This window comes from Agelaius phoeniceus, chromosome 6, assembly GCF_051311805.1.
Source record: "Agelaius phoeniceus isolate bAgePho1 chromosome 6, bAgePho1.hap1, whole genome shotgun sequence".
Classification (NCBI taxonomy): domain Eukaryota; kingdom Metazoa; phylum Chordata; class Aves; order Passeriformes; family Icteridae; genus Agelaius; species Agelaius phoeniceus.
The window spans coordinates 23,061,380-23,084,627 of record NC_135270.1 but is presented as its reverse complement, the minus strand read 5'-3'; the positions used below and the strand labels follow the sequence as shown (position 1 = coordinate 23,084,627).

Genomic DNA, 23,248 nt, shown 5'->3' with positions numbered 1-23,248 from the left:
AGCACAAGAAGGTCTCCCTGGAGAGAGACCTTCTCCAGGCTCAACAACTCCAAGTGTTCACATCACGGTGTTTGCAGTCACAAGCTGCAGTCAAAGGCCTTTAACAATCACAGAATAACACACTGAACACATTCAATAAACATCATAAGTTCCTAGAAAGTAGGAACACATGCAAGCACCATCTCATGTAGTGTATCAACAGCAAGCTAGAAAACATCTCAAGCATGCAGCAACATAGCCCTAGTCAGACAAGTAACAGCTTTTGTGAATTAGTCTCAATAAACTTGAATATGGGAAGAAGTTAGTAGGCACGTCAAGACAAAACACCACAATGAAAGATTAGAAAGATCAGATACAAACCTAAAACACCAATCTCCAGGCCTTCCAATCCTGTTTTGATTCCATTGTAAATATCTTCTCTCTCTCCAAAGTCTGCGACAATGACTTTTGTTTCCACTTTGTACTTCTCCTCTAGAATAAAACAGTTTTGAGAAGTCTGAAATAGTTTACCATTCAGATATTAAGACTGTATCAGTTATTAGGTTTCACAAAACATTTTAAGTAGCTAGCATGACACAGGAACATTTCCACCTCTGCAAGGAATCCTTGAATTTTAACATTACCTGCACAGAAGTTCATTACGTTAAGCTACTTCTGATGAGAACAAAAATTCTCAAATGATTCTGCACATTTTATTTCTAAGAGACAAGAAAGGTGGCAAGATAGCAAATGATACACTTCTGCATAGAACAGAAAAATGGAGAAATCTGGAAGCACATGTACACAACAGCGTTCACATACAGCTTGACAAGAACATTTTTTTACAACTGAGGCCAAATGGCAAATTAATTGCTTCAGACCAAGCAAAACAATTCTGTGTTGCCCTCCCTTTTCATTCTTACTTCTGGTCCCATAAAACTTTTTGAATCTTTCATTTTTTGAACATGTACCAAAAAGAGAATGTGTGGGTGAACAAGAAGAGCAGAACTTCAAACTCAATCATTCCAAAGCCCTTCTGATGTGCTGTCATCTCCAGCCTTACTAGAACAGGAAAAATACACACAGGCAACTACATTTTGAAAAACAAGAAGGAACGTAGTAAAAATACTTCATATAAAAAGCAACTCTGCTTTCATCAAGCTAAATTATATTGACTTAAAAGCAGTACAATGTCCTCTCAGACTTCAAAAGAACAGAACAGTAGCTTAACATCGCAGCATCTCTGTTCTGCTGCGCCCGACTCCCACCCTAGCATTCCTTAAGGGACCTGTATACAGCTCGAGAAGAATTTTGCAGCACTTTGCCCCCAGAGCCATTCATAAAAACCAGTGCCATGTTAAAGGAAAAGAATCATTCACAAAAAAGATTAGAAGCAGCCAGATTCCCATGATGCTCCTTCCCATTCAAGGGAAAGCCGTGACTCCCATGATCCTGCCATCCATTCATGCAGAATCATGAATCTACTGAACTCACTGGTTTGCTCGCTGCCTCCCCTCCCCCCCCCCAATATCCCTAATGGCAGATGAAATTATTTCTGCTCCTTTTCCCATCCTCAACCTCTTCATCTCTCCCGAACAGCTGCATTGTTTAAAAATCCCCTGAGAGATGTTGCTATGTCAAATGACGACGTAAATAGCATTAAGCCCCTACTGCAGCAGCAGTCTTGTGATCGCGTCAGAAGAAAATCAAGTTCAGCACTGGAGGGGGGGCATAGAAATAGTCTATTTTTGAACACAGCTGCTCTAATGTTTAGCACACACATTTGGTTTTTTACAGGACACAGTATTAAGGACAACATTAGAGGCTCATCTCATATGTGCAAATGGACTGGATGGGCAAAGCCCAAGTCACACACTTTACACATGTGCCATTTTTAACTGTTTTGTGGGAGTGCAGCTGTTGTCACTGCCACTCAGATGCTTTGTGAAATGCAAGCTGTTTAAAGGACACAAACACCATTCGCACAAACTTGCTCAATTGGTACTGTCCTTTTTATACTAAACACTCTTCATTAGGATTCCTACCAATCCATCTTTAAAGCTTCCTGAAATCACTGCAGAGATACTGAGAGGACAAAGTAAACACAAATCAGAATACTATAAACAGAAATAATACTATAAAATATATACATATTACTATACATAACACTATAAATATAAAACAAAAATTAAAGTGTTCACACTACTATTTATATAAGGCCCTTCTTTGATCCTTTAGAAAATTAGCAAAGAGCCATTACACTTATGGTAGTTAAGCAATACACCTGTACAAAGCTGCAGCATCCTTTGTGGGCAGAGTGCACAGTACAAGGTATAAAACCATGTGTGAAGTAGAAGGCTGCCCTCTAGTATAGCCAGAGTGGACAAGGTCTTTGTGAAGTTGCTCACGCAAACACACAAGACTGTCTTGCCCCCACAGATACCACCAGCTGATCAAACCCTCCCTTCCCATTTCACATCAGCTTCCAGGTATCCATCCTGTAACTTTTTCATATCCTGTGCTCTGTCCCAGAACCTGCAATAGGTGGGAGGATCCCCTGCATCAGAGAAAAGACTACAAGATACACTTGGAAAACCAAATGACAATGCAAATAGCATTAAGTCACTTCCGTGTAAACTTGGTCTAGTAGTCAGAGCACGAGGTGCAGAGAAGAGCAGGTGTCCTCTGCTTTGCATGAAAAAATGGAAAAGGGAATTTCCTTGATCTTAAGGATTAAGATGTTCTCAAACAGATGGGCTGCAAGACAGAGTAGAGCACACTCCTATTTTATCTACCAAAAAGACACTGAGATGTAGAGTAATAGAGAAAGAAGCAAACAGGCTATGTCCTTATCCAGGGTATCTAGGATAGCAGGTATCTGGGCTACTGCTGTCCAAGAGAAAATCTGAAACTCCTTAATGGAGCTTTCAGCTTGAGGACCAGGAGATACTTGAGAGCCACAGGGAGTGAAAGGAGGGTATTAGCCAGTTTTTGCAGCCACAGCTAGAGGACCTGAAAGAGCTATTACCTGCCAGCATGTCCAGCATTCCTGATGACACTTTGAAAAGTGGATCTGATGTTTTGTCTTTGGAACTGGTATTTCAAATACTCCTTAGCAGGAGACTAAATACTACAAGCACCAGGTTGTCAGCAGTTGTGCAATGGTCAGTCATCACCTATCCATAGGATGGGAAAGGAAATTCAGCAGCTCTCCTTCACAGTTCCCAATTCTGACGCACTAGTGTCCTAATCATCTCATTTACTAAAATATTCAGTTGAGACTACAAATAAGTTTTAACCTAAACATTCACATGTCCAGCTAATTTACAGGGTCCGTATTACCTTAGCCAAGACATCTGATCATTTAGCAAGATACCAACTGTGCTCAAATTATCCTGGTAAACCAAGAAAAGCAGACATGATCCTCTGCAATCACAGCATCGTTTGAGAAGTAAGTTGTTGACCATGAACAAATTTTCACAGCTGTGGAAAGGCTAAATGAACCAACAGTCCCAATAGTGATAGAGCAGGCTGGTGTAAACAGTGTACAAGACAAAAAGATGAAGTGAACTTCTGCAGAAGGATGTATCCTTCCCAAGATCTAGAGAGCAACCCAAAAACACAGACTCCAGAGGCAGAGGCACAGTGCAGTCCAATACAGTGGTCATGCAAACAAAAGCAGTACATAAGATACACACTGAAAGGGGAATATAAGACAACTGAAAAAGTGCCTATTTTTGCAGTGGTAAAAGAGCTACTGACTTACTGAGTTACGTTGCCATTGTGCGTTTCTGCACAATACAGGATGAGACAGTCTGGAAACAAATACACTATTTAACTACATTCTTCACACCAACAGAAGTACCAACACTTTCACATACAAACCCTTGAAGGACACATTACTTTCAGTATCCTCAGAAGAGGACTCCAAATAGTGCTTGAAACCTTGGCTAAGGTGTTACTTATTCCAAATAAGCGTAAGAAAACCTTACAACCATCCTGAACAGCCAACAGGACAACACCTGCCTGATTTCTCATCTAAGATTGTCAGTTACAATATCAGTAGGTGAAGCAAAACTTAATTAATTCCAAAGGCCAGATATGTCTGACTTACAGGAAACGTATCCAGTCTTGCTATGCAAGGAAAATTCTAATCTTAACTATTGGGAGAAGTAGGGCACACCTTGTCTACTAAAAAGATTCACTTGCAAAATAACACCACATTGCCTAGAACATCGGGAAAAAAAATCACACTGTAATTAAAAAAAAAATAAAGCAGAAAGCTAGAAACTACAGTGAGCTACACTAAATAATAACAAAGGACTGTAAAATGGCTAAGAGACAACCGTTTTCAATTTTTTTTAAATTTGTTTTAAAATATTTTTAAGCTTGCAAATAATTGAAATCAGCAGCCCTCCTGAAATCTTGATTCTTGGCAAAGAAAATGCTAAGGAAGTTTTCAGACACAGATAAACTGCACTTGAAAGAAGGTTTCCCAAGAGGAGCAAGCCTGTGTATTTCGATGCAACAGCAAACGTACACCAATTTGATGGTCAGGAGAAGCAGCTCAGTTTACCAAAGAGAAGCAGTGTCAGGGTGTCTGTCATACAAAGTCTTGCTGGGACACATGAAAATTACAAGATCTTCATCCCTAATAAAATAACATTAGCTCTTGACCACCTGTTTCAAAGCAGTTTGCTGGAACGGCTTGAATTTGCACCTTGAGGCAAAACCAGTCAACTTTGCAACAGAGAGGTTTGAGATACAAGGCCCACACTGTAAGCAGGTAATGGGGATGGTTCTTCCAAGATCAGGGAAAGGACATTAAAAACTCTTGCTAGAACTGAAGCATCTCACTACTTTACATTCAAAGCCAATATAAATATTGCCATCACAGTGATACAGTATAATGCGACTGCTTGCAGAAATATAAAGTCTCACTTGGTCTTTAGCTTCAGGACAGTCAGAGATTCTAAGCAGTAGAAAAATAGCTCTCTGTTTTTCATCATACAGGAGAGGACAAATTTGTTTAGGTAAGGAGAATCAACTACATCCACAAATAAAGATGCCATCTTCCCAGTATCACTGCAGTGGTAAAACTCATCCTAATCCAGCACTCAGTCTCCAGAAACAGAGTTTGTAACCTTTCAATATAGGGTAAGAAGCTGAGAGATGAAAGCAAAACATTAAAACCTCCTGCTTTTTAGTACTCTATCTAAGCAGGACAGAGATGAAGAATTTAAGACTATAGAGTGGCTGCTGAGAGCTCTACAAAGTATTTGGTTGGTTTTAAGGGAGAGCTATTAATTTTGGGAATGTATCCAATTCGGGACTTTCAGAGTTCACAGAAGTAACTCATAGTGTCATGGATGGATGGAATCTGTTTTCCAGAAGTATCAAGTACTTCCAGACTGGTGGTAGCAGACTGTTACTACACAGTGATATATTCATCATGTAGAAGCATGTTAAAATCAGCTAGGTAAAAAGAGAGCTAGTTTTTTCTGAACATTTTGAAGGGTCTGAAACTCTAAAGCCGAATACTGATAATTGAAGGAATCAGTAAAAGGAAGCTCTGTTGCACCTGTTGCAAAGGAAGCCTATGCTGTTCCTGCACAGCTTAAGATGCCTGCCTACAATTTAACAGTACTTGCTATGTTTCCATAAATTGTTGTAAGTATATGCATATGAACACTTGGTAAAGCCTCTAGGAATAGGTTCCAATTCCTTTCATTCAAGTACACATGCAGGACTTCCAGGGAATTCCTTACATACTGCAATAGTTGCACAAGTAATCTCACAGAAACAGCTTCCTTAAAAAGAGAGAATATTTTTTAAAAATCTAATCACATAGAACTGTGGAGCAGATAAAACAATGACAGATCTTAATTTAAATGTTCTGTTAACTTTAAGTTTCAATATACACAGACATACAAAAGTCAGTTCATCACTTCTCAGCTTTCACAGATGACTTCAGCTCTCCAAGCCAAAGTCCAAAAACCACTGAGCCATTTGGGTGCATAAGTTTTTAATGTGTATGTACAGTACTACAAAACAGAGGGAAAACACACTTTATTAATAATTGCCTCCATTTGCTCTCCTCTGACTTCCATTACATCAAAATACATTACAATTTCTAAAACACACTAACCAAGTCAGAAACACATTCTGAATAACGCAGGATCAATCAATAAGGCCATTCACCCAAATATTATGCTCAGCATTGCAAGCTTTTCTAAATCAAGCTTGTTCTAATTACCAAGCTAACTAAAAACACAGAATCAAGCAGGCTGTGACAAACAGCTGCAGAGGCTGGCAGCCAGGGGGGCTGCACACTCGAGTGCTGGCAGTGTTTGCAGTGCCTGCAGGCAGCCAGGCGAGCTGAGCGCGGTGCTCCCCACGCACCCCCGGCCCCGTGTGCCAGGCACGGGGGGCTCCCGGGCCCCGCACGTGCGGCCGCCCCCGCGCTGTGCCGTGCTGTGCTGTCAGGAGTGGTGATTCCCAGAATAGCTCTCTGCAGCACAGCCCCAAAATATCCACTCTGCCTGAACTGCACAAGCAGTGGCTAGGGCACAGTCCCCAGCTATTTCAGGGGGATGCACAACGTGAAGCGTGGGAAGGTTGCTATTGTGTAGTAGGCAGCTTCTTAAACTCCCATTCCTCTCCTCTTTCCCCAACACTATTTTCAACCCCCCCATGATTTATTTTTTTTTTTAATATTCATTGATGTATTTGTTGTTACTAAGCATGAAGAGAGCTATTTTTCATTCACTTAATCATTTTAGGAAGGGCATATAGACTATTTCCCATACTTCCTGTAACATTTCCTTTCCCTTAATGCCATTATTATTGTCTGTGACAATGTGTACACCTGACATGTGTATACATGTAAACATGAATTTTGCATCACTTTTTGCAAAATGGAGTCTATTCTTCAGCCATATACTTATTAGAACAGTAATTATTAAAAAAAAACCCAACACCTTTTTTTTCAGATTTAGGTTTAACAGAATGAATTTCAGAAAGACCAGAAAAAATACACTGTAAGAAGAATTTAGTGTCACTTATAGAGACTGAAAGGTGTCATACCATGGATTAACAAAAAGAACTTGTGCCCTTACTCTCAAGTCAATTTCAAGACATTTAAGTCTGTCACTGTACTTGAATTAAAGCAAATTTAAAAAGGGAAACAAGTTTCTAGGCTAATTCAGCATTATCTTTTATACCTCCAATTCAGCATCCACAGTAAAATGTTTGCTGTATCCCAAAGTCAGGCACTTAAAAGGACAAGTTTTCAGGGTTCTCCAAAGTATTACTTGTAAGGAAAAATCCATTGTTAATTAGTCCCCATCTACTGCTTGAAAAAATAGAGTACCCACTCAGCACTGGAAGTGTGGCATACACCTAAGGAGTTACAGCAGTCATACTTTTATCCAGTAGCTACACAAATTTGAAAATTGTTTATTTCTCATATTCAAGGATTTTTTAAAAAGAATTTGTTGTGCAGAACAAATCAACTGAGTTTCCTTTCCCTATGAAGAGCTACTAACTAGCATTTTTTTTTCCTCACCACAACATATTAATGAAAAACCATAGAAGTGATTATCACTATTTCCTCAGTAGAGAAGTCTATCAGGGATTTTTACAGCTTTGACAGATAAAAAGGACTTGATGTAAGGGAACTTAACCTGCTAAAAAAGTGACATAAGACTAAAATACACATTCATAGAATGAAGTTGCAGAAGGAAGACAGGAAGTTTGCACCACACAGTCCTTTCTTGTGAGACTAGTAGAGAGAGTTTACTAGTAGAGAGAGACTACTCCTTGCAGAGACACTTAAAAGGCCTGATTTTAAGTCCCTTAGTAATAGAGCTTCTACCAGTTGGCTTAAACTAAATTTTCAAAACAGATTTTCACCCAATCCAATGTGAAAACAATCCAATACTTATCTTTTCATGTGCTGATGTTCAGCTTATTTTACACTGAAAGTGATAAGCAATAGATTGCAGCTTACATGTTAACAAAAGGTGTTCAAAGGCCCAGAGGCTCTTGTTTTGGCATCCCTAAAGGCTTATGTTACAGATAGGTCGTTAGCAGAGACAGGCATTATGTTTCTGAGTATTACAGAAAATGCAGTGTATCCTCCCACACAACTATTGCCAGGCAGAGGCAGCAGTGACCCCAAACATTTGCAGGGAAGACAATTCCTGGTTGTTCAAGTCTGGCTTTCAAAAGTACCAAGGAAGTCACCTGCCCATTGATCCAGTTACCTAACATGTAAAGCTTTAAGACTCAAGAAAGCATTAGGTCCTAGAGTTAGTCCTGATCCTACAGGCACAATATACAGAGTATGAGGCTACTTCTGCTGTGTTTATATTCAGACAAGGAAACCCAAAGTCCCGAATTCACATTTTAAATAACCTTCATACATTCCTTTCCCTGGACTTCCTGGGTTTATGAACTATTAATAAGTACTGCATAGAAAGACACTGGCAGTGAGGTTCACAGCAAGAACCTTCTTTGTGGAAGAAACTCACTCAGTCCTACCAGGTGTGAAAAAGCACCATCTCCTAGAGCTTGCTAGCTCACCTACTGCTTTGTGGAACCCCTACACTGACCAATAAAGTTCCTGGTTTTCATCCTTAAAACCACCTGTAACACGTGGTCTGTTATTCCATATGTTGACAGATGCTGTGGAAAGGAAGTCCTTCTGCAAGGATATCACTGGTCATCTGCAGAACATTTACCTGTGTATGGTCCTACCAGATTGCTACCTCAAAACTCTCCAAAGAGGTGAAGTAGTTCTAGGACTGCATCCTGTAGTTTGCAGGGCATCTGTCAAGTGTTGCTCTCTAAGTATTCTGTTCAATTTCTTTAAATAAATCCAGACAAAATGTCAATGAGAAAATTCAAGAGAAAACCATAAAAAAAGAGGGACTAAGTGGGAAAAATATCCAGCCACAGAAGCAGAATTCTTCTTAAAGAAGAAAAAAATTCAAAATTAAAAATAAGCTCCTTTTCCAACAGATCTCTTTTTTACATCAGGGTCATCTACTTAATTTATTAACAAATTAATGAAAATTAATTCAGTTTGAATCCTCTGTCCACTTTCTACAGTGCCCACCAACTGCTCCTTTAGTAAGTGGCTCACACAAGGCAAAACCAAGAGAACTTCCTTCACTTCATCCAAGGGAAACTTTCTTCAGAGATTAAATTCAAGAGTTCGTTATCAAAGACCCTCACACTACAACTTTATGTGAAAGGTGACTTCAGTGCATCAAAACAAGTCTAAAATATTTGAAGCCATTTTGTCAAGTTCAAGAAATATATGAGGATTTCAAGTATGTCAACCTGAACCTGGCTCAAGTAATAGAAGGCTACAAACATATTCATTTACCTTAAAATAGATCACAAAAGGTCAGAATAACTGCCAGATTCACTTAGTCTTCAAGTTAAGCTCAGGCAAGTGAATCTTGTCATTTCTGTGCAAAAGATGTCCCCTTCCTCTCAGAACTTGTCTGCATTTCAACCTCCTCCATTAAACACAAATATTCTTACTTGCCAACTCCAAAATGTGAGGAGGATGTACTGGGGTGCAGCAGAGAGGAAATTAAGAGACAGGGCAGAGATGAAGGAGCCAAGTGCTCCAAGGGAGGAGCAGGTGAGCATCTGCAGGGGTTAGGTTTGTCATGGGGGTACAGCCCATTTGCTGCAGTGGGTCATGGTGAGGGATGGGGCACAAGCACAGGGGTCAGCAACAGGTCTGCTTCAGGATGCTGCCCACAACCTGGGGCATCCTTTCACCAAGAAAGCAGAAGAAAATTGTAAAACACACCCACCTAGGAAATGGGGAAGAAACATTTCTGGGTTTGGCACTACATCCCATTTTTGTACTCAAAAATCATGCCAGAGTATTAGAACACAACAGATCCTGAATATAAGCATGAGAGTTATCAGTTACTGATACCCAAAATCTTAGGGTTAGAGAGTAGTTCAAGATGAAGCTACCATGACCAAGCAACTTAGATACACTGCACACTGGGCTGAGGAAATGTATTGGAATGAAATAGCTACATAGATTTTTGCAAAATTGCCAAAAATCTTTATTTTCTTATAGAAGAAACTTGTATTTTCTTACAGATATGTAGCAGAATCCAAGTTTTGAACATTAGTTCCCAATGCATGTAAGGTTGTATGTATGTAGTTCCCAAGTATGAAAGGCTTATAGTGTATTCCAATGGTAATTTTTGAGAATACATTGGAAAAACAATTGATTTCTCTAAATTCAAACAATTTAATTGCAGCCAATTTTATCATCTGTGTGTATGTAAAACTAAACCACCAACTTGAAAGCAGTACATAGGAAGTTCCTTTCATTATATAATAACAGATGACAGAATCTGCCACGTTGCTTTTATATGCACTCACCTACAAGTAAGTAGTTACTCAGACTTGTAAGTAGAAACACCAGCAAGGAGTAGCAGTTTTTTCCTGGCTTTTGCAGCTCATGCTCAACTCCATGAAGTGTCCTGTGAAGGTACCAGCTAAAAATGGACACCAGTACCAAATTCTTTTGACAATTTCCCTATAGACAAACTGAAGCTTTTCCCTTGCTTATCTGGTCTGCACTACATTCTTCATATTGCAGCCCCTGGGTAATGAGTTTCTACAGCAAAGTAGTTCTCAATTCCCTCTGGAAAAACTTATCCAGTGCAGTAACTGAAGCTTTTCTGCCTGCAAATCCATGGTTCAAGAACCAACTGCTGGCACAGAGCACCTGAGATGTCTTGGACCATGCTCATTATTAAATACAGCAAATCAGGGAATAGACTCAACATGTGGCACTCAAACAATTGTCTCCATTCACAGAGAAATTTTTTTCCTGATCCTCCCTGAATGTTTGGAAGTGTTTAACAATGCAATGCAACAGACACTTCAGAAAAGTGGTGGAACAGTGAAGCAGCATGAACTAAACTAGGGAAGCCTTTTTTACAGTGACCTTAATAGTCTGTGCTTGTGCCTGACAACTTGATTAAAAGATCCAATATACTTCCATAAAACTTATATAATTCCTCATAAAGGTTGTCCATGACAACTGAAGAGGAAATTCTAAATTTTTTCTTCAGTCAGTGGCCGATACTCTATTTCTTAATAGAGTATCCCTATTATCCGATGTTCTCCCTATTCTATCCTATATTATCCCTATATCCATATTTCTTAGGGAACAAAAAGCAGAATTTCTCTTTTATGGCAAATCCTACAACACCTAAGTACTCTGAAAAAAAAAAAAGCTTTAAAACATGCTTGAAAACACAGTGAAAAATCTTATAAAGTCTTCAAAAACTTGTAATTAACCCACTAATTTTTGTTGCTCAAACTGAGCTGCACATTCAGAACATCTGGTGTTCCCATAACATCAATTCAGCTACTTTAATGTGCATATGCACATTAAAAAAAATCAGCTCCAGGTCAGCTGGCATTTAACATGCAGAAAGACATATGAGTATTTCCCTTATGATGGTGGTTATACAACTTGTATTTTGTAAATAGATGTCACTCCTAGTAGAAGTCTACCCTATGAGTCTTCTGAAGTAGAATGAACACACCTGAGTCTCAAAATCCCTGTCATTATTTATGACAGAGTCTATCTATCCATTCAATAGGATAAGCATGAGATTGATTAATGAAAAGGAGGAGCAAACTGAAAACATGCACAGAATCACACAACTCAAAGAACTGGAATTAGCTAAACACGTATTCTTCCTTAAAGTGATTAAGAGTCATTACTCAAGAGGAGCAAGCTCTATGCCAATTTGAAGAACAATGGACCACTATAAAGAAGTTTAAAGTTACCTTAGAAGCCTGCAAGGGAACCGTTTAGGTAATTACAGACTTAGCATTAAAAAAGTCACCCACCTTATATATGACAACATCTGAGCAGACTGCAGAGACCACATGGGACTGAATACAAGACAATTCTGTCCAGCTAAAACCTAGCAGGATCTGAAAGTGCAACTCAGGCTTGCATGTTCATGCAGACTATCCTAATCCTTCAGTATATGCCACGATGAACAAGATATACTTTTCAGTAGCTCAGTGTTGTCAAAAGAAGTGTTCTGAAAACCCAGCATGAGTCATCTCATTTCAGAACGGTTTAGGAAAGGAAGCAGAAAAATGTTTGGGTGAGGCCTAACAGTAATTATGTATTACAGGCTGCTTCACATAGGGAAATGTACCTATTTTTTTAATCTGAGAACCTCCCCCAGCAGCTACCATGTAAGTGCTGAAGCTTAAAGCAGTCGATTTATCTATCTTGTCAGCATCATGCTTAATTCCCAGGGAGAAAGAGATACCCAAACTTAAAGAAGGGGTTATGACCACTCTCAAGAAGCTTGCCACTTCATGCATAGGTGTTTGATTCCTGAACAAGACTATCTGTAGAAACTTCTTTCAGTTATAGTTTGACTTGGCAAAACAAGTTTATGTAACGTTGCTAGAAACGTGACTGCTCATGCCCACACAAATGCAGCAAACTATCATCCAGCTACTGCAGTGAACCACCGAAAAACACCACCTTGTTGTAGCTTCCTAATGTATGGGCAGCAAGCTTCAGCAGTGAGACAGGTTACCCAGGCAGTGACACCTATTCTGCTGCATTTACATTGTCACTACATTGACCAGAGTGTCACAGGTAGGTCCAGACACTGCAGTGACAGCTTTAAATGAAGGATACTAATGAACAATGACACTTACTTCCAAATCAGTGGAAGATATAGCTTGATGACAACTTTGCTCTAAGAAGGAATGCTCTCTACAATTTAAACATACACATAAGAAAGAATAATTTTCTGTCTAGAAAACAGTTTGATATGCCATCTTACATTGGACACTAAAAGCCAGAAATAGTGACATCAATATCAACAGAACTGTATGTCCTGATTTACAGATCTAGTACAACAGCTACTGTTTAGCAAGTTGAAGTCCTTGAGTTTTTCAGTGATCCTTACTTACACTCAGCAATCCTTTACAACTTCATACAGCACAGTGTGTTGATGCTTGACTTAGGGGATTATGCTTTATAGTAAAACAGTGCCACTAACAAATACACAGAATTTTTAGTAAACTTAAGCCAAAATTATACATTTATGACCCTGGAAAGAGAGCAGTTCTTACCATTATCTGCATTACATACACAAACCATTTTAGAAAGCCTAAGCAAGACAAGAGAGGGTAGCACAGAAGCATCATCTTAAACGTTTCTTTGCCCAACAGCATTATGCTGAGACACCTGCTTTATAGTACACAACTTCTACTCCTGCTTATCAAAACCTTTTCACATGGTTATATTTCTCACTTTATCTTGACATACACTGCACAAACTAATAACCTTGCATGAAATATGCCCTAATAAAAGAGATATAGATTAGAAGAGGAATTCTTGTGGTTTAGATTATACTTTTCTCTGATTGGGAAATCCTTTGTCAGCATGAGACTTGAGGAAGTTTTTTCCTAACTGATCCTGTAGAAATACCCATTTGTGATTGAAACACTAAAGTTGCTCCCTTATTTTTCCATTACAGCCATTTACTACACACTTACTGAAGAAACAACCCCTAATACAGGTTCTTAAACACATTACCTCATTCCATATATTCTTATGACTATGAACACTCATCACCTCAAAAGAACTTACAGGTCTCTAATATATTCTTTGAGTAGTTTATTCAAACAAAACAAAAAAGAGGGAGATGGGGCAAGCTACCCACAATAAATCTGTATACTTGGTAAGACAACAAATAACAAAGAAAACACTTTCAACAACTTCTAGTTGCAAAGAAACCACCCTTATGGCTGGAGCCCATGAAATGAAACTCACTTCAAACAGAGAGAATATTCAAATGGAGAAGTGACTGCATGTTTCTTGCCTTATTATGATTTTAGACAACTACTACTATGTAAATAGGTGGTATTTCAGTCTGGCCTGATAAGCTTTTCTTATGGAAGACTAACAGTTTTAGGAGTACTTATTCCAGAATTAAGCCCTATTGTTCTCAGAAGTTAAATGTGAAGAGCTGTAAAATTGAACTGCAAGGCCTTTACCACTTATATCTGTAACATTTGCACGGTGCACAAGAGCAAACTCTTTTCAAAATCAGAGCTGTACATATTAGCATGTATGAAATTCATGTGCAATTGCATTTATTTATAAGCATGCCAGTGAAGTTTAGGGAAGAAGTTTTAACTCACTTATTTCAGTAGAAACCTGGTCCAGTTTTTCTTTTGACCTACTGATTAGAACCACCTTCATTCCACGTCTTGCTAACTGCAAGAAGACAAAACAGGAGACATTAGAATAGTCATAAAGCACTTCCAAGTTAGTAACCTAATCAAAGCAATTGCAAAATTCATCAAACATCCCAACAATATATGACCAGCAAGTCTGAAAAAAATACAATTTTAAATAGAGATATAAAGGGGAAAACCAGGATAAATACTTCCATGTTATTTATTATTTAACTCCCTTCACACCATGCTATCTTCTCAGTCATCTAATAGAGGTGGATAGGCACATTTATAAAATAGAAAACAAACAGTGGATATTTTACAGAACTTTTACACTACCTCTGCAAGTCAGAGCAAAGATATTATTACCCATAATGAAGTTTAACATGTCAAGTTAAGATATCCATGGTCACTTGAACACTTGCGTTGCAACTCAATACTTCCTCCCTTTAGTAAGGCTCCACTCTTACTTTGTACTACTCATGGGTATTAAGGTTAATTTACTTCTAAAACTCTTTAGGGAAGCTATCTGAGCAAATTAAGATGGGGCAAGAGCATACCCTGGTCATCAAATCAGACCTGCCACTGCAAGTTTAAAATGAGATCCAACAACTCAACTGAAAAGTGTCTGCAGGAAGAAAGTTACATATCTAAATTACTCTGAAATGAAAATTATGTTTGTGACTACTGTAAGTAGAAACAATATCTCTATCCACAGTTCAAAGTGGCTCTGCCTTTTAGACCTACACATAAAAACCACGTATGTTGTCATTGCTCCAATAAAGCTCCTTCGCTGCCTTCGGAAGCTGATGAGAATGGGACTCTGATGGAATTTTTTAAAAACCACAACAACAACAAAAAAATCCCAACTAATCAACAAAACACACAGACCCAAAAACCTCAAAACACTACACCACAGTACAGCCACAACCTGAAGTGGCTTAAAGCTGTCTACTTTTCTAGCAGAAGTATGCAAAGCAGTAGTGATTCTGTCAGACAGAGGTATGGCGGAGTTCATCAGTGAACTCTCTACTTCCAGGTGTGATCTCTAAGCAGTAGAAAACTCATACTAGATTTCATGAGCATAGAGTGAGGTGTGGTGACACCAAAGACACCACAGAAATCACTAGCAAACAGCTGCCAGGTTCAGGCTCACAGGCAACTTAAGCCTTCTCCTTCAGGAAATGATGCAGTGTTACAAGAATTACTGTCTGAAAGGAATGAACACATTCAGCCAACTGCAGAGAAGCACTGGCTCACTGGAACACATTTTACATGAAGCCCTTAGTAGGCTTGGAAGGCACCAAGAAGAAGGGAATAGCACTCTCATTCCACAGGACCAAGGCAGTGAAGGCCTTAATTACCTAACCTGCTAGGACAATCTACTCAGAATCCAAAATAGCTGTCTTCCCATGAGGCAAAAAGCTCCAGAGATCTTCCTCATGGATGCAAACCTCCAGACTGCAGACAGAGGAGTTTGCTCTCTTTCAGCAGTCATGACCCTTGGGCTCTCAGAGTGCTTCAGTAGGTACCTGGGCTTAATGGATAAGTATTCATCTGCATTTGTCTCAAAAGCCAAGGAAGTAAAGTGATGCCAATACATCCAGTCAATGGAACTTCACCACATTTAGAGAATTTCCACCACAAGGGCGAGCTTGAGAGAAACCTCTGCTATGTTCACACTGAAGGGATGCATTCTGAGAAGTGGTTTGCAATCTGAAATTGGAAACCCTTTTGCAAGTGGAGTTCTAAGTAGAAAGCACATAAAAGAGCCAACAGAAGACCCTGTAACTAGGAACAAATATCACGAAGAGAAGTAATCAAACTTGAAAAAGATACAGCACTTGAGAGCAAGTTCAATTAAGGTGCCTGATGAGCACTCTGCCTTCACTGGTATAGACCTAGTTGGTTGAAAGGAAACACAATCATCCAAAGAGAGATAATGATCCCCAAGATCCCAGTTACTAATTTTGTTTTTATATAGGAATCAAGGAAGACCCACTTGCTTCTTAGATAGACTGTGATTATAACTTGTCCCTTTGGCCAATATCCTTAGGGTCCTGAAACAGCTGAATGACAGGACCTTAAAACTTACCATAAAAACTCACCCAGAGTAGCATATGTTGGGAAGCTACCCTTGTAGCCTAAGGATTGATGCAAGCCAGGGCTACCATTCTAATGGAGCTGATGAATGGAGGTGTTTGATTTTCTTAAATGCCACGTTAGTGACTACCACATTTTCCACAGATGTGCATAGTAGAGTACTGCAGAGTAAGCAATGGGATCATAACCTCTAGTTTATCACCAGCACACAAATAAGGCTAAGGTTGAATTTATACTAATGATTTTCAAAAACAAACAAAAGATAATGATAGAGAGCCAACGAATACTGACTCCTCACCATATCCTCAAAACATGAAACCTTTCACAAAGGGCTGATCTAGCAATGATAAGGATATCAGTGCTGGGCAAAGATTAAAGGTCTTAATACTGCAAGAGTGAAAATGTAGAAACAGTTCTTTGCTTGGAAAAGGAAAATAATCTACAGAACAGAGTATAACCCAAGATTCCACACACTCATAATGTTCTCTTCCATCACTTTCCAGTGAGACCATATCAAACTTTCAAAGAGGCAATTCTCAACACACAGTTACAATTCTCACAAATTCCTCCAAGGAAAACGAAGTTGTCTACATGACTATAATCACAGCCATCAAGGCCCAAGTAGCCATATGCCAGCAGAATTTATAGTAGCCAGGAGGGAATTTTTAGTAGAAAATCAAGCCTCTTCTGGCAGACTTCTGTAGATGTCTCTAGAGCTAAAGACTGAGATGTCTCTTCAGGTATTCCACATTTCACCCCACATCCACACTTGACTTTATCAAAGTATTCTTCATCCATTTAAGCTGTCAAAGGAAGGATTTGTGTTTTATTCTAAATAAATGCTTAAATAACAATAATAACTACAACTCAAAGTATGTTTTATTCTGTAGCCCAAGAATGAGTACCTGTACCCTTTGGGGTGCCCTCTGCTTACAGCAATTACTGCAAGGCAGCTGTAATAGACATGGTTTTCCAACAGTATCTCATACTTGTGATGCTTTCCTAATGGGGGTTTGAATGCAGGAGTCAGCCAGCAGCAGACTTCCATGCTCAAAAGCAGCCTAGTTCTTAGAGACATTACAGAACATAAAGCAAGCTCTCATTTTATTCACCCAGTACCTTGCCATATAGATCCTGAAACTAATCTCCCATGATGTTCAGGGGGTGTCTCCCACACCAGAGGACTTCCTCCTGATAATGCTCTGCGCTGTGGGCACAGTGACCTCCTTCCACTTGCTCTAGACAGTTAAAATTAAGTGTTGCATCATTTGCTTTGGTGCCATGTAACTGGGGTACCTGGCAGCTATGAGCAATATGCCAGGGTCAGGTGCTGCTGACACCAGGCTTAATGCCTTTTGCAGCCATCTCCCCTTTCTCAAACTAGGACTATGAAGTACTACTTCCTGCAAAGTAGAAATCAATTTGGGGGCTAGAGCTGCAGATAGCAGGGCAAGGCACATCTGGATGACAGGAAATCCAAAGGACAAGGACTATCCATGAAGAGGAATGCCATTTTCCCCGTGGGCTTTGCAAAACAAAAAAAAAGAAATAAGAAAAAATTAAGGAAAAGGGAATGTCTCACAGCTGATCTCGCACAAAATCACGCTGGTGTTTCAGAGAACACAAAAATGAGCACAGACAGGCTCACTCTGATACTAATGCTGAGTTTAAAGTTATTTTTGCTATAAATTGTTGTAGTCAGCACTATTTGTCATTATGTTCTCTGGGCTTATAGGCTAAATTACCCTATACTAACAGGCACTTTCTGTCTTAAGCAATACATTCCAGTATATGAAATATATTTGGAGCCCACATATCCATCAAGAGCAAAAGTACAGTAGAAGAGATAAAGGTAAAACCCAGCTTCAGAGACTTCATGAACTAGAGAAAATAATTGGAAGTTACTGCTGGCAGCTGTAAATGCCATTTAGTCAGTGCCTGGAAGTACCAAAAGGAATTACTAAGGGCTGACAAAGTTAAAATTCTTTTAAAAACGAAGGAAGTTAAAAATAAAAACTGAAGGACAAGGTAAGAGCTGAAAATATAGTTCACAAATAAAAGAAACTAACAAGAAACTAACAAAAAGAAATACAACTTTTGGTTGGTTAGCAGAGGAAGGCAAGGTAGGAGACCTCTTTCTCCACAGATATCTGTGTTAAGATAAGGTGAGGAAATATCACATGCAGCTTGACGTATAGCCAAGAATCAAGACAGACTTCCAAGTGGTAAGAATTCTTACCTCTTCTGCATAGGCTTTTCCAATCCCATCAGTAGCTCCCGTGACCACTGCAACAACAACAAAAAAAAAAGACAAATCTGCATTAGTTGCTTCACAGAAGTAATTGCAATGTGTGTGTTTGTTTGTAGGCTATTAAAGTACTCATTCCAGACAGAAACATATCAAAGTCTCTGGAACAGGTGTACAACTCCTATGAAATTACTTTAAGAACTCACACTAAAACCTTTCCATAGGTAAGAAAGGAGAGAAAGAAAGGGAATTAGGAGCCTAATGTGTTTCAAGAATCAGGTTCAGCACCCCTTCTAAAGCCAGGCCTCTGTCCTAATACTCTTCTTCAGAAACTTTGTGGACTAAGAGATTTCCAAGCCATTTAACTTTAAAAAAAGCTGATTTGTGATTATTAAACCAGCTGCCAACTTAGTTTTACTGTACAGTAAAATAAAAAGTATCTCAAATCCAGTAAGCATCCAAGAAAATAGATTTTAGGACACAGGCAACAGCTTTCTGTTAGTGGTCCTCCAGCAGATTTCAGTTCCTTATGGCCATTGTGCTCACCAGCACTAGTATGAACGACTGATCCAGGCATCAGTTGCAAGCTGGGCTTCTGCAGCTTAAACTTTCTCACCTGTGGGTGACTGGATCTGAGTCAAGCTTCAAGTCTTTCTAGGATTCTTTTCCACAAGCTGAGAAGCTGTGAGTGACTCAACATGCCATTAGTTTGACAGATTATTCCCGGGCTCTCGCCACACTAGTAGCTGATCATCCCAGTAAATAGCAATTCCTCCATACAGAAACTGCTTTTCCAACCTCTTTTTGTGCAAGTAAATTAAGCACCACTTTTTTTTTTTTCTCTCAGATTTGTCCTCTCACTGAACCCAACACCCACACCTCAACATCCTTACATTTTTACCTCTCCTGTCCAACCTGTCATTTACCTGTCTCTGCTCTCACTCTCCAAGTAGCCACAGAACATACTGGATTTTTTCTGTTTGTCCTTTTATCAGATCAGAAGAGCTTGGTTTGTGCTTCCTCTGCTTATCATTGAATGTAGCCATGGCCAAATAACTGGACTTGTTTAATGTTTCAGAACAGTGAACTGGGAGTGTTGGTTTAACTCTCAGGTCAACCTCTATCTGAATGAAAGTCATAGCAGACAGAGGTGCTGAATGGCATTGGGATTCAGCAATAGCATCCCTTTGGAGCACTGGAAGGAGATGTGCTTGCAGATGATTTGATTAGTTACTGCTTGCAGATCCCCTCTAACAGCATGCAAACTGCAGCCAGAATATTTCTGTTTGAGTAATAACAGCTAGGAAATGCTGTAACCCTTTCAGTCTCTGTGCCAGCTACCTATAAATAAGTAGCTATAATAACAAAAGATTAAACTGCTGCAAAGGTCCTATTTGAGTTTGAATGGTCCAGCAACAATTCAGGAACAGGCTAGAAATAAAGATCCAGTCATATCCCTGATTTAAGTGAAATTCACAGATGACCACAGATGAAGGTATATGCATATATGTTTATCCCCTCCCTGGTTTCAGGGTTTATTTCCAAGATGACATAACTCCAGCATGATAAGGATATGCATACTGCACACACTGGATGGTCCAGCTGCTAAACAGAGCTCTGGCTGCTGCACTGTCAGTGCCAGGGAATTTTATTGAGAAAACCAAGTATCTGTGTCACACTGCTCTGCCACTTCCTATCCAGCCACCATTAGGGAAGTGTGAGTGGCAGTTTTGGTACAGAAACAAAGCCATGTAAGGAAAGGTGAAGCAAGGGTCCAAATGACCAATAAAAATCAGACTTTAGGGAAGAAATGAAGAATACTTTCCCAGGAGCCCATTTCCTGCAACCAAACTTGGACCACTATTGTTACCCATTCAGCCAGACACACAACAGTCCTGGAGGACAGCGTGATCCCTTTAACAAGCTTCAGTTTCAGCCTTGTTGACCTGGGATTCACATTATGTATTATCATAAAAGTAATTTTTGCTTCAGCAAAACAATGGAGCACACAGGAGTACAGTGAAAACAGTACCAGGACCCCTCTCCATAAGGATCATAACAGTAACTGGACAAGTTCTAAGCTGGGCCAATGTGCAAAACATTCAACTTCAGTGACTTGGTGAAAGGGGTTGTTTCTTTCACCATAGTTAGTGAGGCATCTAAAGAAGAGCCATTCCCTTTACCACTTAGATTGTTTCTTCTCTTCCAACTCAGAATTTACAGACTTAATGGTTTTATTCCCAGATAACAAGCTCAGCATTTCAAAACACTGTTTTCTGACACTGCAAGTTATTCCAGTTCTAGCAGCTGCAGCCAAAATGCATGCTCCATGAGGCAGGGACTCCAAAAAGCACCTGTAGCCCTTTAAAGGCTTAGTAAAGTACAAGTAGTTTCAGTCAAGGATATTTAGTCATTTATTGAATCCATTGCTTAGGTAAATGGTAATGGAATCAGCTGGAGCACGAGACATAAGCTGAAGATCAGGGATTTCTAACTGAAGTGTGAGTAACAGGATGGTTTTTTTCCCTTTATAAGTCCAAGTTCAAATTAAAATAACCTGTAGTCCAGAGATTCAAGTACCCTCCAGAACAGAATGTGAGAAATTTAACTAAATCTGATGTACATGAAAATTACAAAATCCCATCAGGAAAAAAGCAGTGCTTGAGCCATCACCTACAGAAACAGACTCCTGGTTAATACACATCCCTGTTTTGCTTCTGCTGCAGGAAAAGGCCTCAGGATAGTATGCAGCTAGTTTTTCTTAGAAATAAGAAAAATTATCCTCACAAGATGACACTGAGACCACCATTTAATTAGTGGTTCCATGTGGAGAAGGATAACTATATTCTGCTCCATGCTCAACCATCTTGAAAAACAAACAGTACAAGGACTGCTTTCCAACACCTAACCTAAAACCCCTTTTTTTCAGGCCACACTTCCCTTCCTAAGGCCCTTTGAGAAAAGCCACCTGTCTCAGTTCCCTCCCATTCCAAGCAAATGGATTTCCCATCTACAGCTGCACTGGGAGAGGCTATGGAGGTCAGCACCCACAGACTGAGATGGGAAACATGCACCAGCACAGACCTGGCCTGCTGCTGACCAGTTCAGCCAGCTCTGGTTACTACTCATTTGCTGGATCCTGGTGAGCAGTTTGGAGGGTCAGAAAGGCTGCCCTGACAGGAATCTGCCAGAGCAGAAAGCAAACTTTAGACTTTACATTGTAAAAGCAGGGAAAAGAGGTGGGGTAAAGGCAACTGATAGGACCAACATCACAGAAGTCAATATTCAGCCACCAATATTCTTCCTCCACATTTTAGATTACCTAAAGCTTGTACATTAGGAAGTCACTTAAAATTTTCATATTGATTACATTCATCTCAAGCTTCCATACTGGAGAGAAATGTTGCAGTTTCAACCATTCCAAAGCTGTGTCAGTGTTTAAGTTTCTACTATCAACTTGATGTGCCCAAGCTAGTTTGACTCCAAGTGTGTATTAAAAGCTTTTGAATTCTGTTTCTTCTACAGACTGCCTTCCAACAAAAGTTACAAACTGACTGCAGTTGGCAGAGCTTAAAGGCAAAGCAAGTAGGATAGAAATAAGTTATTGTCTATACAAGAAAGCTGCACCAGCACCTAAGTGTGATTATACACATTTACTCAGTAGTCAGACTAACTGTAGTAGCTTCCCACTTCAGCCATCTGCTGTCTCCAGGAGAGAAGCAAGAAGAGTGCCCAGGCGACTTGTGTGTGAGCCCACCAAGTAAATGTTTGCCTGAATGGAAGCTTATATTGCACCACTGGATAATTTTAGACAAAGAAGTCAACACCCATCTTTGCCTTTTCCCCTGCAACCCTAAAAGTCAGGGGACAAAAAATAAGGGAAGGTATCCAGTAACACAACATACTCTGAGAAGAGTTCACTCCTAATAAATCAATACGTGCACAGGCATTGGGCTGGAGATGTTCTACCCTGTGAAGCCCCCACTGGCCAGTCCTCAGCAGCTTAGGACACATGGTATTTCACAAAAGAATTAGGCCTCACCTGGAACAGAGTCCCATCTCAAGAACCCTTTTTTGAAACTAGTATATGCATGACTAGAGAGCTGACATGTACATCATCTTTTTTACACTGCAAAAAAAGCCTGTCTAAAAATTCCTGTTCTGAGTCAGAGTCCACAAAGCCTGGCCCTAGTGAGTCCAGCACACTGAAAGAAACATCTCTTGCTCTTCTAGGAAACGGCATTTTGGGTAAGACTGGCATAATCACTGTTGTAATCAGTGACAGATGTATGTATGGTAGCATCATCTAATTCTAGCTTTCATTCCAGTTTTACATAAACAGTCTTATATTCCAAACCCTACACTGTTTGGAGTGGTAGACAAGAAGTTGGAAAGCTGATAAAACTAAAATCATTATTCATGCTAGCCACTAGGGTACACCACCTTAGTATAAATTACTGTGAACCCACCCATGCTTTGGATGCAGTGATAGGGTGCAAAAAGAAACTGCCAATGTAGTATCAAGGTCTCCAAATACTGAGAGCAGTATGGGGCATCATCTGTTTCCACTGCTGGAGGAGGTTACGCTACAATTACCATTGTATATATACAAGTCATCAGCACAAGATCACAAATCAG

At 39.6% G+C, this 23,248-nt stretch overlaps 1 protein-coding gene across 1 annotated transcript in view; it reads right to left on the bottom strand.

The window, feature by feature from the left end:
• HSD17B12 (hydroxysteroid 17-beta dehydrogenase 12) overlaps positions 1–23,248 on the bottom strand; it is an 82,999-nt gene that overhangs the window by 32,645 nt on the left and 27,106 nt on the right. The window contains exons 2-4 of the mRNA XM_054635588.2: positions 18,602–18,648; positions 14,224–14,299; positions 361–471 (exon numbers count right to left, since the gene is read on the bottom strand). Of these exons, the coding sequence (XP_054491563.2) occupies positions 361–471; positions 14,224–14,299; positions 18,602–18,648 (234 nt within the window). The remainder of the gene's footprint in view (positions 1–360; positions 472–14,223; positions 14,300–18,601; positions 18,649–23,248) is intronic.